Raw genomic sequence first — 17,695 nt, 5'->3', positions numbered from 1 at the left:
CTGCAGAAGCACAAGTTGGTCCAACATAATTTACTATGCTCTGTGGCCTAGTTAGCAATACCAATAAATGTATATGAACCTAACTAAACCTGCAATGAGAGCATTCCCAATATAAGTTCTTATAATTTAGAAAACATAATTGCCTCAAATCTATCTTAGAGGCGGAGGAAGTCAAAATTTTAATAAATAAATTAAAATTCATAGTCTTTGAATCCTGACTTTTTAATTAGTGGCTGAAGATAGGCTGGGTAATGTTCTTCACTGTATTCTGCCAGAGTTCATATCATGGTTCAATGGAATTGTGTTTTGTTTTTTTTAAAAAAGAGCCCATAAAAGCCCTTATTACAATACAGTTTGAAAAGGAGATTTCTGAGCTGTTGAAATTCAGTTTTCATTATGTGTAGTCCCCACAAATATTAGGAATATAAAAAATTTAAAATAGTTACTAGAAACTCCTTAGAAAGGGTCTCTATAAAGGTAGAGTTTTCTAGCTTGTTCTTTTTTTTTTTTTCTTTTTTTTTTTAATATATTTTATTGATATTTTACAGAGAGAGGAAGGGAGAGAGGGATAGAGAGCTAGAAACATCGATGAGAGAGAAACATCGATCAGCTGCCTCCTGCACACCTCCCACTGGGGATGTGCCCGCAACCAAGGTACATGCCCTTGACTGGAATCGAACCCGGGACCCTTCAGTCCACAGGCCAACGCTCTATCCACTGAGCCAAACCAGTTTCGGCTAGCTTGTTAGTTCTTAATTCCCTAGGTACAATAAAGTGAAGTATATACATTTTTTGTCATATCGTTAACTCCAAGATGACTAGGAAAACATTCTTCCTCGTATAAATCAAGTGTGAAATTAACCAATGTTTTAAATTCTTCGTTTCTTGAACACCTATTACTTACCAGGTGGTGTACTTGATGGGCTGTCCACAATGAAAGGAGGAAAGCTTACAATCCAGGAAGGTAAACTGGCCTTAAATATTGTTAGTTTTATTGTCTTCTGTATAGGCTGTTGAATAAATTCCAGTTTTGCACATTTCTAAAATTTACGTTAATGGTGCTCTGTTTTAGCTTTTAAATGTGAATATTACAAAGGTTTAATAGTTTAATCCTTTTATCCGTATGATTTTTAGCAATTTTATTTTAGAGTGAATAGAATGTAGGGTATGCTTTTGCATTCTTAATGAACTAGTACTCATTCCTAGGTAAACACAAATGCATTAATGCTAGTATAGTTTATATAAATGCCAGGAAATGCTTGTCGTTTTTGTTTATGCTGTTATTGAGACTTAAATGAATATCTCCATGTGAAAAAATTATTGGTGGAATGTGCAATCCATATGACTTTACACACCTTTCCAGTTAAGTGATGAACTTGATGAGAGCCTGTCACTGTTACTCCTTAATCAGTAGGAAGGGGTCATCTTTGAGTGACATGAGGCATTCCTTCCCTCAGGCATTTATCCTGTGGCTTCCACACTAGTCACACCTCTTTTTGACGTGCAGTTTGCAGAATTCAGAATGATAATTGTTTTTATAACAAATGTGGATTGAGTTAGAAAGGTCAGTGATGGCATCCTTGAAATTAATGGTTGCTGATGTCAAAACTGGAGAAATGCAACAGTTAACTATTTCTTGTGAATCAATTTATCAAAAGATTCACCTTGTATGTTAAAATGAATTTTGGGAGGCTATATTTTGGTGGTTGCTTGCTCTGATATAGAATTAAATATTTTTAGACTACTTAATTAATTAGAAAAGGTTGTGGTACTGTTTTATTTAGTTCCAGGCATCCATCTTTCAAGATACTACAAATCCTAAAAATACTAACAAAATACCTTTTCAGAAGAAACAAATGTAAGATGTTTTGACATTATTGATTGTTAAATGTTTAGAAAAGAGTTTTCCCTCTTAAGTAAATACTAATATTTGAGAACATCCAAAATATTTTTAATCATGTTTTTCAGTTTATAAAAGCACCAAGGAACAAAGACCGATAAACATTTTGTTTCTTGAGACATGAATTTATGTGAATTTTTAGAGGGGGAAATTCTATTAAATTATTTGAAAAAGAAGCTTAATAATCTGCTCTTTGGATGTACTTGTAAATTACAAGTAAAATTATATTTTTTGCATATTTGATAAATATTTTCTAATATTTTTATATTTGAATTTAGTACTGTAAGTCTTTTTTATTAGCATAGCTATGTACTTTTGGTTATAGATGCACATACTATCATTTTTAAAAAACTTGAAAATCTTGAAATATTAGATACAATTGACTCATTTTTTTTTAATACTGTCTTTGTACTGTTGAATATACACATATATTTTCATTTTTAAAACAAATAGTGTGCCCTAACTGGTTTGGCTCAGTGGATAGAGCGTCGGCCTGCGGACTGGGAGGTCCCGGGTTCGGTTCCAGTCAGGGGCATGTGCCTGGGTTGCGGGCACATCCCCAGTAGGGGGCGTGCAGGAGGCAGCTGATTGATGTCTCTCTCTCATCGATGTTTCTAACTTTCTATCCTTCTCTCTTCCTCTCTGTAAAAAATCAATAAAATATATTTAAAAAAAAAAAAAACTAATAGTGAACTCCTCTGGCTTTTTAAACTACTAGCTGAATTATGATCAAACAGTGTAATTAGCAGAGTAACTAGTGATCACTTATTATAAAAACTAATAAGTATATAATATTATTTATATTAATCTTAATATAAACATATTTCTAATCCTATGTAATAAAGATAAAATATGCAAATTGACCATCACTCTGTCACAAAGATGGCGGCGCCCATAGCCACAAGATGGTGGTGCCCAGTCCCCTCAGCCCCACCAGAGTCATCCTTTTAGCTCTTGCCACGGTGAGGGGCAAGCAGGCCCCCGCAGAGAGCAGACACCAAGGCCCTGCTTGCTCCTGGCCACAGCAGTGAGCGGCAAGCAGGCCCCCACAGAGAGTAGACACCAGGGCCTGTGGCGGCGACGAGCAGGCAGGTCTGCAGAGAACAGAGAACCACGGGGAGCGGGCCTAAGCCATCAGTAGGACATCCCCTGAGGGCTCCCAGATTGGAGAGGGTGCAGGTTGGGCTGAGGAACCCACCCCCCACCCCCCGTGCACGAATTTCGTGCACCGGGCCTCTAGTAAGTATATAACATTATTTATATAATATTGCCTTTAACATAGACCAAAAAAGTAATAAAAGTTCCTTATTTAAACACAAGCTGTCTCCAATTAAAATTGAACTATTTCCTCCATTTTTTTTTTATTATGACCCCAAAGCTTTATAGAATGTTCAATTCAGATTTGGTAAATCTAATTTACTTCCTTTCAAAAGTATCTAAATTGGATCAAGTGAACTTTAATGCATAATGGGTGTTACACATTAATAGAGAATGGCTAACTCCTTTGGAACATATGATTTAGCTCTACCAAAGAATGGACATTTTTAAAAAATGTGCTTAGCACTTACAGCAGGTAAATTGTACTGAACTGAAAATCTGGAGTCCAGCTTTGAATTTGCACCGATTATGCTATCACTTATCTTAATGGTAGATGAACTAAAATTTCCAATGATTCTCCATTCTTCTGTCTTCAAATGAAATAGTCATGTTGAATAAAATCATTAATCTTAAAGTGGTGACAGATAAAAAAGAACTTAGTTTGTTGTCAGTACTTCTCATCTTAAAGGTTAGATCAGCAATGGTTTATGTCATGACACTGACAAATTTTTCCAGTGACCAGAATTGTTTGATTTATAATAGGTTTTTGTTTCGACTTCATCCTAAAAATTCATTTTTAAAAATTGTGTATTGCTTCTCTTTTGCACTCTAGAGACAAAATTAGAGCAATAACTGAAATTTGGTAGAATTAAAATATGCATTTTAAAGAGCATTTTATGAAAACTAAAAAGAATTGTAATGAAAAATGGGCAAAGGGATGAGGGGGGAAGTGGGTAGGAATCATTCTGGTTTAAAGGAATTAAAAAGGTAAAGATTTTTAGATGCTGTTTAATATATTGATTGAGAAGTCAGGGAAGGTATAAAATCATAAATAGGCGTATAGACAAATCTCAGGAATAAATTGTGTCTTTGAAAAAATGTTAATAATGTTTAATATACCAAGGGTGAAGATAATTCTTTTGTGGTAGGGTCTTTTAGGTGAAATTCAATAGAAAAAAAAATAAGAAAAATACCAGTTTTAATGGTAACATCAGAAATAGGATATTTTGACTAGTAATATTCAGTCTTCTCAAGTTTAGACAAATCTAGATTTCTCATTTTTATTTTCTCGTGATTTTGTTTTTTTTACTCTTTTCAAAATACATTTAAGTTCATACTGTTATGTTTTTGGAGGAAATGGTCTTAAGGAGAGGTTCAAAGTCATTTACAGAAAGTGGCTGAAAAAAAAGTGGCTAAATTGGTTCCTCAATGATATTTTTATTGACTGATTTTAGTTATTTTTTAAAAAGAGAAACTATTTCAATGTAATTAAATTTTTCTCTAAGTAAAATCACACAGGGGAAAGGATTGTAAGCAAATGCATTGCTTAATAATGGTTGTGTTTGTGATACAATTTTGAATATTTCATTTTCACTTCTGCAAATTTCTTTGTAATGAAACTTATATTTGTTTTTAATACCAATAGCCAATTTATTTTTGAAAGCAATGCTCCTGATATAGGTAAGAGGATCAGTCCTGAAATTTTCTAAAGGTGTCATATTTAAACTGGCATCTACTGGATTTATAAAATATAAAATATATATTTTAAAATATACTACTTTTCTTCAGTGTAGGATTTTTTTTTAAATTTCTTTATTGATTAAGGTATCACATATTTGTCCTCATCCCCCCATTCCCATCCCAAACCCCTCCCCACACATGCCCCCACCCCCCTGTTGTCCGTGACCACTGGTTAGGCTTATATGCATGCATACAAGTCCTTTGATTGATCTCTCCCCCTTGCCCCCACCCTCCCCTACCTTCCCTCTGAGGTTTGACAGTCTGATCCATGCTTCCCTGTCTCCGGGTCTGTTTTTGTTCATCAGTTTATGTTGCTCATCATTTCCCCTAGATGAGCGAGATCATGTGATACTAGAAATACACTTATAAGAACCGAAAATGAGACAAGCAATTATGGTTATGCTGAGAGGCAAATGAATCATTCTGTAGTGAGTTTCTTTCTGGGCCAACAGTTCTTTTGAGTCCCAATTTCAATGTCAAACAGATCCTTATGTGTACATGTCAGCAATGATATTTCAGTTCTGGATGGTGGACAAATGGTGGTAATGCAGGTCTGACTCTCTCTGGTTTGGTCCTGGGCAACCTGCTGCTACACACAGCTGCTGACTATTAGTATGGCAAGGCGTCGTCAGCGTCTTCCGTCTCTGGACTGTTTCTCTTCTGTCTTCATGGCTGGAGCAGTCCTGTCAATTCCTCTCTGTTGCAGGAATCCACATGGTCTTGGAGTTGTTTTCTGAAAATATACAAACATATTCTCGACCAAAAGTTAATAAAAGAATCTTTTCTATAAATTTGACTTGGGATCCTTTTTCATTTTTTGCCCAAATGATTTTCCTTTGGCTTGTTTTGACACCATGTGTGTTTTTCATGGGTGTCTTGCTGTTAGCATTAGAAATGAAGGTTAATTTTCTAAAGTAAAAATTTTCTAGATGTAATTTACTTACAGGATATTTTTCCTTAATGATATTCTTCTACTATCCCCCCTTTTTTTATTTAAATATTAGGAGGCTTTTGGAAATTTTATAATGTAGTCTTGATAGCTTTTAAATTTTAATTTTTGCACTAAAATATGACTGCTTTAGGTTCATTACATGTTACGCAATTTTACCATGAGATGAACTGCCAATAAAAATTTTAGTTAACACTTTAGGAACAGCTTTTTGTCCAGTACCATTAATTTTTCTAGAATATTCACTTATTTCACTTAGCCAATTTAAATTAGTCTGAGAACTTGACTATTTATTTTACTGTCAAATTTAATACTCTAACAATAATCTTATTTTACCCTGTAAATATTAGTGGAAAGGATTATTTGCCTTCTGAGTAGGCCCTGAGCATTCCTGGTGCTAGGTTGGATTTAGATATCAAAAAGCCACTTCCCCACACCATGGGTACAAGACAACTCAAGTCTTGTTGCAGTGAGAGGGCAGCTGCTGTCAGCCAAGTCTCTGTCTGTTACCTGGGTCCTGATTTGAGCTGGGCATGGGAAGCGAAGCAGCCATGGGGGCAGGAGACAGGGGTGAGGATTCAGGCCCCTGCAAAGTTGGGGGGGTGAGGGTCTGTGCCCCACCTCTGTTGACCCACAAGTTCTCTCCTGATGGCCCCTGTGCGACTGTGCCTGTCTTAGGTTGTTCCTTCCCTGAGGAATCTTACCCATCTCTGGCTAACCAGCCATCCTCCGGGGCCAACCAGGGTGATGTGAGGTTCAGTTCTGTCTCCTTGGTAGCCTATGCCCCCATGGCCTCCATGCCCAGCACTTGCCTTGGGATCCCCTCGCCTGCTGGCAGGGCCCCAGCACTAATCACATATCTTGGGGAACCTAGGTTTCTTCTCCAGGGAGGGCCCAGCTCACCCCACTGGGCGAAAGACAGATCCATGGTACCAGCCACCACGAGGCTTCAACCTCAGCATGAACAAAAAGCACAGGCAACAGCTGTGGGCAATTGGATTGTGAGAAGAGGGTCCCTCTTGGCCAAAAGGGCAAGAGGGGCCAATATAGAATACTCAGGTGCCTTCCCAAGGGGCCCTCTACACAATGGAAGGGATTAAATCCTTTCATGTCCTTTTTAAATTGCTGCCAGACATTCAAAGAATTAGTTCGTAAGTTTGTTTGGGATTATTGTACATTATGCTGTTGTAATTCTAAAATATCAAGAGATGTGTTACCTTTGTCTCCAAGCACCAAAAAGATGATTTTTTATTGATTCCCAAGGGTGCGAGGTATGTAGAATTTATTTAAACATAGTATCACCTAATGCAAATCTCAAATAACACACTTATACTGTATTTCCCTCCTTTGAGAATAAAACTGGTTTATCTTGTCACTGATATACTTGTTTAATCTTCATTGTAATTCCCTTGTAAGTATTGCCTCACCATGTTGGGTGAGTCATGACTCCTTAGTGGGATTCTTAAGTTGCTAAAGGTTGAACTTCATGATAACTTGTCTTCACTATCACCTTTTCTGATTTTAGAAGTGTTCATGGAACCTCAAAATTACTTGTCCTCTGGTGGGTTGTTGTTTTTTTTCCGCCTCTCAGATTCAACACCAAAAAGCAGTGAGACAGTAAGATTAAATGATGGCTACACTTATCAAAGGTTGTACCTTAAGTGACTTTGGAAGGAGTTCACTACTATATTATTAAATTGAGAATTTTTTTTTATTGTATTACCATAGATCTGCAAAACATTCACTTTTTAATATAGATCTTATTATTTACAACATCGGTGCAGGTACAAACAGCCAGCCATCTACTGAGAAATCTGAGTCAAAGTATCCCACAGTCCTTCAGAGGTTCTTATTTTGCCCCTCTTCTGTGAAGGCCAGGGAAACGGCTTCTTATACGGTACTGTTCTAAGTAGTACAGTGAAAATACACTGTTTTAACAGTTGTTTTATATAAATGCATTGGGTGCCTACATCATAATTACAGAATGCTGGAAAGAATATCACATCAAGGTGTTTTTGAGGGGGATATTTCTCACCTGCTTGCCAGGGTTGTATCACAGTCATAAGAGATCGTGGGAAATCAAGTAACTTGGTGTGTGTTTTTTTTGTTAGCATCGGAGTGCCAGAAGAATGGATGGTGTGTACCTGGCACCCTACCCCACAAGAGTCAGGTCCCTGACTCTTGGTTATCAAGTGCTGAATGTTTTGTGATAACACGCGCCCTCCCCCCAAAAAAAGTTTTTCTCTGTTATACCTGAAAATGGATTTTTTCAGCCTACAAGGAAATTTATAAAGTCATGTTCAGCAACTTCAAATAAAGTGGAACACCACTTTGGTCTGTTTTAAAACTACCCCAAGCATTCACAGTATGTGGCGTTTTCCAGGTGGGTTCCCATGTGCTTCAAAAACCCTGCTATGGTTTGCTAGTTCTCTGTGTCAATGGAATCTGAAGTCTATAAGAGTTCTAGGACTAAGGTAAGTGATAGGTATGCCATTATGTAAGGTTGGCTCAGACTTGGGTGAGCTATCTCCCTTATTATAAAACAAAGACAAAATCACAAACATCCCTCTCTGTATAGTAGAAAATAGATATTTAAATATTTATCAAATTTGACAGCAATAAATTATTTTCCATGGTTCCAGTATTACATGTTAGACACAAATTTTGATTTGTAATTGTCATACTCACTACTATATAAAAGGAAGAATGTTTTGTGGAAATGATACAGAGTTTAAAGTTTTCCACTTCTTTGAGTAGCTTTATTAAAAGATCTATGAACTTAGAACAAGTAATGGCATTTCCTCCCCCTCACTTTTTTTTTTCCTGTGGTCCAGCTGTAACTGTAATTTATCTTCACTGTTATTGCAGGTATGTCTCCAGTAATCAAGAGACAATTAAAAGTAGTTGGGGCCAGGTGTGCATCTTTCGCTATACAGATAGCATTTCCCCTAAACTTGTTACCATTTTGAACTCTGGTAAGATAGCATGCCTCAAGTTGGCTCTTGGCATTCTGAAGCTTGTCTTTGACTAGAAAGTGGAACTGAGCTTATATTATCACCTTGCCTAGAAGCAGCAGCAGCAGCAACCATACTCAACCAGATCTCGGTATTTCATCAGATGCATTCCTGATGGTTTGAAGGTTTGCTCATTGACTTTCAGGTTGGTCATTCCTTTTCTCCTTGGGAGAATTACTTTATTTTTGCTACAACTGAAAATACTTTGACACAAAGCTACTTTCATAACTATTTGTTTAGCTTGATAAAAGTTTCAACTTGCAGGGGTGGGGAACGTCCGGCCCACAGGCCTTATAAGGCCCTCAAAATCATTTGGTCTGGCCCTGCCAAGGTATTAGGGGTGAGTTAATTAAATGTTTGACCAAATATAGGAGGCTAATTTTTAAGTTAATAATTTTGTATGTCCCTCAAATGATGTTATAAATATCCAATGACCATTGGCAGAAAAAAGGTTCCCCACCCCTGGTTTAGAGTAACACTGTTAATTGACCAGAGCAGAGCAGCTGTGCTATTTGGTTTCCATTTTAAAAATGGAGTCATATAATTTTTCAGTGACATTTGGAGACGCAACCATAATATAAATAAACCTGTCTACAAAAATATTGTTTGTGCATAGAACAGTTTTATATTGTCAGTTTTGAGTGTGAAGGATGGAAGATCCCAATAAGTTGAAACTTATTTGAGACCAATTATATATTTGGTTGTTTCACCTTTTGGGGTAGGGGGTGGGGGTTAATCCAGATCCCCTGGTAAAAGTACAAATGTAAAAATTATGTTTCCAGCAAACCTTTCATAGTGTTGTTAGTTTCAATAGCATGTGACCACTTTGGACATTTTTATTTCCATAATGTTCTTACATAATGAGAGATTTTCCTTGATATTTCTTAAGTCTCAGAGATTCAGCTAGAATAAATCTTATGATATTACTGCCATTCTACAAATGTAAAAAGCCTGCCAAAACCGGTTTGGCTCAGTGGATAGAGCATCAGCCTGCGGACTGAAAGGTCCCAGGTTCGATTCCGGTCAAGGGCATGTAACTTGGTTGCGGGCACATCCCCAGTAGGAGGTGTGCAGGAGGCAGCTGATCGATGTTTCTCTCTCATCGATGTTTCTGACTATCTATCCCTCTCCCTTCCTCTCTGTAAAAATCAATAAAATATATTTTAAAAAAAAATGTAAAAAGCCTGAGGTTTAAGAGGTTACATTTTCACTAAAAAAAACCGAAAACATGTTTATGTGTGGTTGATGTATTCAGTGAGTTATACCAGTCATCCTAGGAAAGAGAATTATAATTTAAAGGAATGACACTATTGTAAGTATTCATTATGTTATTTTCTTGTGGTTTTAACTCATACTTGTCTGAGCAGTTAGAAAAGGCTGATTCTAGATATTCTAACCAAATGAATAGGTATGTGTCCATATATACTCACATTCAATAAGTCCCAGAATTTAAATTATTAATTTAATAATAACCTGAGGCTTTTGCAGAAAGTGTAATGGTGGCTGTCTTTATTTGTATTTCTAGAGCATTAGCTGCCATATATATATATATATATATATATATATATATATATATATATTTGGTTTGTTTTTAAGCTAAGTGAGTACAAAAGTCAAAGGTAAATATTTAGTTACATTTAACAAATGTAGAAACTAAAAGCTTCGAATAAGACTTGTTAATACAAGAGTAAACTACATTCAGTATTAGGGACATTTGGATATTGAGATCAAAATGGGGGAAGAAAAGTTCCTATGAGTAAGAGACCTTACCACTGAAGTTTTCTTCACTTTTAAATATAGAATAAAACTCTATAAAAGATACTTTCAGAAATAAGTCAATTAAATTTTGCTCTCACTATACTTTAGCTCCAGAATTGATTTTAATACACCATCATTGGGGTGATTATTGCCTATGAAACGGCAAGTCATATAGTAGGTACTCAATAAATATACCACAAAGCAAAGTTATCTAAAGAATCTGTCTATTCAGATTTTCCTTATGCATAGAATGATTCAAAAATATTTTGGAATCCCTACAGAATCTATCAATTTGAGTCCGTGCAGCAGTACCAAAATGAACCAGAAGTACTAAGTTCTTTTTATAGATGAAAAAAAGTTAAGATATGCATTTCTTACGAAGTATCACAGTTGGAATATGAATGACCTTCAATGAATTGACTCACTAAAAAATACTGAGGAATATATTTAGTTCACATGATTTCTGTATTTAGCCATCTAAGTAGGTGTCAGACATCTTGAAATATTTACATGGCAAATCTCTCAAAACTAAAGTTAAACAGCTCTGTAAACCCCTCACATAGGGGAAAGAGTTAAAATTTTACTAAACATAGTCTCTTGTTTTTAGCCTGTGAATGTAGTAGTTTCTAAAAGCAATGAAGATTCCTATGAATATCACTTTCATGCCTCCAGACAGTTCTTACTCCTCTGTCAGCTTCTTTGGATGCTCACCCCTCAGAAGGTATTGAATTTTATAAGAAGTCCAGGATTCAGGGAAAGCCTTATATGTCCAAACCAAACGTGAGTTTCTCTTAAGGGTCACTTATAAGAATATGTACACAATGCTCCCTCAGCCACCAAAAAAAGAAGTACTGATTATACTTAGAAAAGATTTTTTATTTAATGCAGTGAAGGTATAGTCAACATTGCCATTGAACTAAACATCTGAAATTTCATAGAATGAAACAAAAATTAGTCATCCATTAATGGTTACTATCCACTAGGTGCATCTGGGGTCGTAGAATATCAGGCTTGTAGACATTTGAGCAGACACTGTCAGCGTGAAATGTAAACCTCACACAAGATTTAATCAAAGGTAATTTCAAACAAATTATCCTATCAACAAACTTTCTGTAGTAACATCAACTTCATGGAATATTGTCTTAGCAACACAGAGTGATGGTATGCGAATATAAGCATGTCGTTACAAACATGATGCACTAAACGGAGCTTATTGAGGTCAAAGCCTTTCTATAGAAAGGGATTTAATTGACAATCTTTCAACCATAGTGTATAAACAGATCAAAATAGTTCTATCATAAGAAATAGTATTTAACAACATAGCTTTAAAATAAAAATACTTTAAAAAATCAGCTTTGATGAGATTAAATTTATTGTTAAAGAATTGAAAGAGAAATATATGTTTCTTGCTTCGGTCTTTTCTACGTTTTTCCAACATAACCCCCATCTTCACCCTTTCTCAGTCTATTATTAATAAAGTAGTGCAAAACATTCTGTAGCAATTTTAGGCAAGCTTAATCCCCTACCAAGTCGGGGGGGAAGTAAGACATTCTCACCAAATTATTTCTCTTTCCAGAGGTACACTCACTTGAAGTTAGAAAAACTACTACAAGAGTCTTGGGAATGCAATTTTTAAATATAGATTCTATAGTAAGTAGTGAAATCTTTTTAAAGGCAAACTCCCCCTCCCCATAAGCAGTTTATTTTACAAAATAGATTTTCATGCATTCATATTTTCAAGAATGATTATTTTTTTTCTATAAATGAATGTAACGAAACACTGGCATATCACTTAGCACACTGCATTCTCCTCTACATTACAATTCACACTAATAACAAGAATCATAGTATGCATTAAAGATTTCAGTAATCTAATGAGAAAGCACATAACTTTTTTTCTGTGAGAACATGTGAGTATTAAATATTTTTAGATATTCAGGGGTATAATCTGACACCAAAAGCAATATGGATTTAGTTTGCTAGTATGTTTACTGAAATTTTGTTAATTTTCTAACTTGATACAAATTAAAGTAGTGGTAGGTATAAAAATTCAGATAGGCATTCATTTATAAACCTGGCAGTATTTATGTATAATCCTGTAGAGATTTTAAGGTTTTAGATGGAATGATAGAAGGAAAGTTTTCTTTGTAGGATTTCAGAGTATAGAAGATTCTTTTGAGGGGTGAATATACCTTCACTCATTAGCTTAAAGTCAGCCTAGTCATAGCTAAATACTTTGCTCAGGAATAAATGTCAGGATCTGAAATCAGAATTTATGTGAAATTGAAATGCATTTGTTCCATTATTCACGTCTTGGGACTCCCTCCTCCCTTTCAAAGAGTGTAAAACATAGAAAACTGTAATGTACTTTTCAGATAAAAAATAGTCACATGAAAAAAACTTTAACATGTATGTAGATTTAATCAGGCAAAACAAAGCATTTAATTTAATCTGGTTCTTCCACTTGTAATTAGAGAAGTGTGTTTCTCCCAGTGTTACCATTCTTAACATTTGTTATTCCAGTGTGTTATATTATTAGCCATCGCTAACAAGGCTTTCATTACAGCAGTAAGTAAACTTTTATCAAATTGATTCTGTACAATGGAAGTGTATTTTCAAAGACATATGCCCTTATACACTATTTACAAATTCTCACGATCATTTTTTTAAGAGGTAAAATAAATAAAAAGCAGAAAGAAAGGAAATGCTGCTGAGGCTTGAAGGCTTTTTTATCTTCCCAAACAGATGCTGGTCTTCTCAGTGCTGGGAGCTAGCTAGCCAAGATTATTTTTCTTCCTTTTACATGGGCTATGAGAGGGATCTGGTTTCAGTTCTTGGTATTGCACCTGTTTAAACAGAGTTCAGAGAAAGACTGGTCAGGTGGCCACTTTCTGGCAAAGGAAGGAAAGACTGCTTGGAGGAAAAAAAGTGCTCACTCTGGAAGCTGTATGAGATCTGCAGCTGGGATACAGAAAACAATAGAGTGATACAGCAAGAGTCTAAGAGAAGTCCCGCCAGAAGCTACATGAGAGCCCCGATGTGACCTCTGGTAACAGACTTGGGTTTTCACTGTCCATAAGATGTAACATTAAAAGCAAAACCATCTCATCTCTTCTGAAGGGATGGATAATGGTTCTTTACAGATTATTGTTTAATATAGGTTTAATATCCAGCTCACTCTCATGTCTGACACTAAATAAAAAACTCAACTGGAACAAAGGAAAAAGGTATCACTGTAACCAGTTTCAAGATTTTGATAAAAACATTTCTCATTTTACTCTGAAAATAGTTGATTAATGGGTGTTGGTTAATGGGCATTAATTAACCTGAAAGGATTTTAAATTACTGAGATATGCTCCAGTCTTCAAAAAGCCTTCTCCCCCACTCACTGACTTTAAATATGCATCTTTAAAATTCATTCAATTTGTGCAGATTGTGCAAAGAAGTGTTTTTCTCCCAAATGTCCACTGGCACACTTGCTTTCATCATCTAATATTCCTGTTTCCTCCCTTCAGGTAATGGTGACTTCCCTTCAGTCTCCAGCTGAACCTTCCTTGTCCCTGAAGGCTCTGGTAGGTTCTTAATGCAACCCCTCCCACTCCCTATTCTCCTCTATGAGTTCTGCTAGGTTAGCACCCCAAGTAGGCTAAATTTCTTGACGGCATGATCAGCTACAGGCTTTATTAACTTTACCTGTCTCTTTAAAACCTTTGAAATTAAAAGGATATAAAGTTAAAAACTAATGCTACCCTACATTAAAATAGTAGTAATAATAATGAAATCTACATACCACTTGTACATCTGAAGGGACTCTGGAAAGGAAGTCAAGCAGTTCGTTGTTGTCAATTGCATAGGGACACCGAAGCTTTTTTGTAAATTTATTGATGCCTGAAAAAGTGATAGATTATTGAAATCTCCATAGTTTGTTATAGAAAACACATTTCTGGCAAATGTATTAAAGTGATTTGAAGATCTCGATTAAGCTACCCTTTAGCCTTGAATGAACCAATAAATCCAACTGTCTCTCTTCCTTCTCTGAACCCTTCCTCTCTCCCAACCCAATGGCTGCTGTTTTTCTCTTTGTACTTTAGTGGCTTCCTTTGCAAAAAAAAAAAAAAAAAAAAGGCTTTGTATTTGGGAAACAAAAGGCACCTGGCAAGAATAGTCAATGACCTTATTTGCTTCTCCCCTCCCCTCAGTGTTACTGTACTTTAGTGTCCCATCTATGATGAAAATTGTCTTCCTGCATTTTGATTGGGATTGTTTTTAAGGCAAGAAGTCTCATTTATTGATTTTATTGATTTTCTCTTTTTCAAAAGGTAAAATGTGTGTGTGGGGGGGTGCGGGGGTGTTGGGAGAGGTGTCACTGTTATGCAGGCTAAATGTGTAGAAGACCTTGATTTTATTTCAAACTTACTTTAAATGAGAAAGGATTTAATCACCACTTAAAAAAAAAAAAAAAAAAACAGCTTTGAAGATGGTGGTATAAAAGGATCCTGGAGAAACCAAGATGGCGGCATAGGTAAGCACTTAAACTGCTGCCTCGCACAACAATTTCAAAACTACAACTAAAAGACAGAACGGACACCATCCAGAACCACAGGAAAGCTGGCTGAGTGAAAATTCTACAACTAGAAGGAAAGAGAAAAGCTCACAGAGAATTGGAGGTACGGCAAAGGGTCTTTGTGCGCGCAGAGAGGAAGGGCGGCTGAGAGCCTGGCTGACTTTCTCTGGCGGAAGGGGGAAGGAAGCCCCCGACCGCACTGAACCCCAGTTCTGACTGCACTGAACCCCAGTTCCAGGCGAGCCCCTGGGGACCCACGCTCTTACGGGGGGAGTCTGGACTCTCGGGCGGAGACTCGGGAGCAGGGGAAGGCGGAGGACTGAAAGCGCGCACGCGCCAGTGCGCACAAAGGCTGCAGAGGTTGCCATAGGCTTTCCCTAGTGGAAGGGAGTCAGAGGCTCCTGAATGCACTGAGCCCCAGTTCTGACTGCAGTGAACCCCAGTTCCAGGCGAGCCCCTGGGGACCCACGCTCTTGTGGGGGGAGTCTGGACTCTCGGGCAGAGACTCCGGAGCCGGGGAAGGCGGAGGACTGAAAGCGCGCGTGCGCGTGCCAGTGCGCACAAAGGCTGCGGAGGTTGCCACAGGCTTTCCCTAGTGGAAGGGAGTCGGAGGTTCCTGACTGCACTGAACCCCGGTTCCAGGCAAGCCCCTGGGGACCCATGCTCTTGTGGGGGGAGTCTGGACTCTCGGGCAGAGACTCAGGAGCCAGGGAAGGTGGAGGTCTGAAGGCGCGTACGTGCGCGCAAGGGTAAGGCTGACAGGAAGCCAAGACTGAGACTCCACCCCATCCAAGCTGAGCACAGAGGCTATTGCAATTTGGCAAGTCTAATCCTATAAGGCTGTCTCCAGCACCGAACTTCTCCCAGCATAGACACAGCTGATCCTTACAGCCAACTGGCCTGGAGGTCAATTCTTCCCAGTGATACCAACAACAATCAAGACTTAATTACAACAAGGCTGTACACACAGTCCACAAAGGGGTGCACCAAGAGTGTCCACCTCAGGTTAACTGGGGAGGCAGACCCACTGGGCCATATTGGAAACCTAGCACACAAATCTACCTTACCAACTCAGGGAAGCAGTGAAAATGCGGCGTCAAAGAAACAGATCACAAACGAAAGAAATGGAGGAAAACAAACGACTGGATATAGAATTCAAAACCACGGTTATAAGGCTTTTTAAGAATATCTTAGAAAAGGCCGATAAATATAACGAGACCCTCGAAGATATGAAAAAGGACCAACTAGAAATTAAACATACACTGACTGAAATAAAAAATATTATACAGAGACCCAAAAACAGACAAGAGGAACACAAAAATCAAGTCAAAGAATTGAAACACAAAGAAGCAAAAAACACTCAACCGAAAAAGCAAAAAGCAAAAAAAAAATCCAAAAAGTTGAAGATAGTGTAAGAAGACTCTGGGACAACTTCAAGCGTACCAACATCAGAATTTTGGGGGTGCCAGAAGAAGAGAGAGAGCAAAATACTGAAAACCTATTTGAAGAAATAATGACCGAAAACTTCCCCCACCTGGTGAAAGAAATAGACTTACAAGTCCAGGAAGCCCTCAGAACCCCAAACAAAAGGAATCCAAAGAGGACCACACCAAGACACATTATAATTAAAATGCCAAGAGCAAAAGACAAAGAGAGAATATTAAAAGCAGCAAGAGAAAAACAGTTAATTACCTACAAGGGAGCACCCATACGACTGTCAGCTGATTTCTCAACAGAAACTATGCAGGCCAGACGGGAGTGGCAAGAAATTTTCAATGTGATGAATAGCAAGAACCTACAACCAAGATTACTCTACCCAGCAAAGCTATCATTCAGAATTGAAGGGAAGATAAAGAGCTTCACAGATAAGAAAAAGCTAAAGGAGTTCATCACCACCAAACCAGTATTATATGAAATGCTGAAAGGTATTCTTAAAGAAGAGGAAGAAGAAAAAAGTAAAGAGAAAAATTATGAACAACAAATACATATCTATCAACAAGTGAACCTAAAAATCAAGTGAATTAAAAACCTGAGGAACAGAATAATCTGATGAATATAATAGAATCAGGGGCATAGAAAGGGAGTGGACTGATAATTCTCAGGGGGAAAGTGGTATGGGGGGGTTCATGAAGTGACTGGACAAAAATCATACACCTATGGATGAGGACAGTGGGGGGGAGGTAAGGGCAGAAGGTGGGGTGGGAACTGGGTGGAGGGGAGCTATGGGGGGAAAAAGGAGAAATAATTGTAATCTGAATAAAGATTTATTAAAAATAAATAAATAAATAAAAAGGATCCTGAACTCGGATAAACACACCAGATCTACAGTTGCTTATGGAAAAACTTTCTCTGAAAACTGGCTGAGTGAATAGTACACATTGGACGAACAAGAAAAGGCCCACATGGAAACAGGTAGGAGAGTCTGCGGCACAATGTCACAATAAACGCCACCCCCGTGCAGCACCTCCAGTCTGGAGGGAACTCCAGTCCAGAGCTTCTCCCTGAGGAGCATAGGATTTGAACCCCATATCAGGCATCCCCAGTTGTTAAGACTTAATATGTGAGAGAGAAGCCCCCAAACTACTTAGCTTTTTTTTTCTTCGTTTTATTGAGAAATAATTGACAAACTTGACTATATAGGTTTAAGGTGTATAGCATATGAAATGATTATC

At 37.4% G+C, this 17,695-nt stretch overlaps 1 protein-coding gene across 13 annotated transcripts in view; it reads right to left on the bottom strand.

Annotated features, from left to right (window-relative positions):
• Positions 1–11,320: 11,320 nt before the first annotated feature.
• Positions 11,321–17,695, bottom strand: part of MCTP1 (multiple C2 and transmembrane domain containing 1) — a gene marked incomplete at its 3' end in the record, with an annotated part of 469,528 nt that continues 463,153 nt past the window's right edge. For all 13 annotated transcript variants that reach the window (XM_080678379.1, XM_080678386.1, XM_080678388.1 and 10 more), the window contains 2 exons: positions 14,250–14,347; positions 11,321–13,305 (listed from right to left, as the gene is read on the bottom strand). In XM_080678379.1, coding sequence (XP_080534505.1) covers positions 13,234–13,305; positions 14,250–14,347 — 170 coding nt within the window. The remainder of the gene's footprint in view (positions 13,306–14,249; positions 14,348–17,695) is intronic.

The sequence above is a fragment of the Plecotus auritus genome, assembly GCF_963455305.1.
Source record: "Plecotus auritus genome assembly, chromosome: 7".
Lineage (NCBI taxonomy): Eukaryota > Metazoa > Chordata > Mammalia > Chiroptera > Vespertilionidae > Plecotus > Plecotus auritus.
Note: the sequence above shows the minus strand (reverse complement) of the source record. Positions and strands in the feature narration are given on the sequence as shown.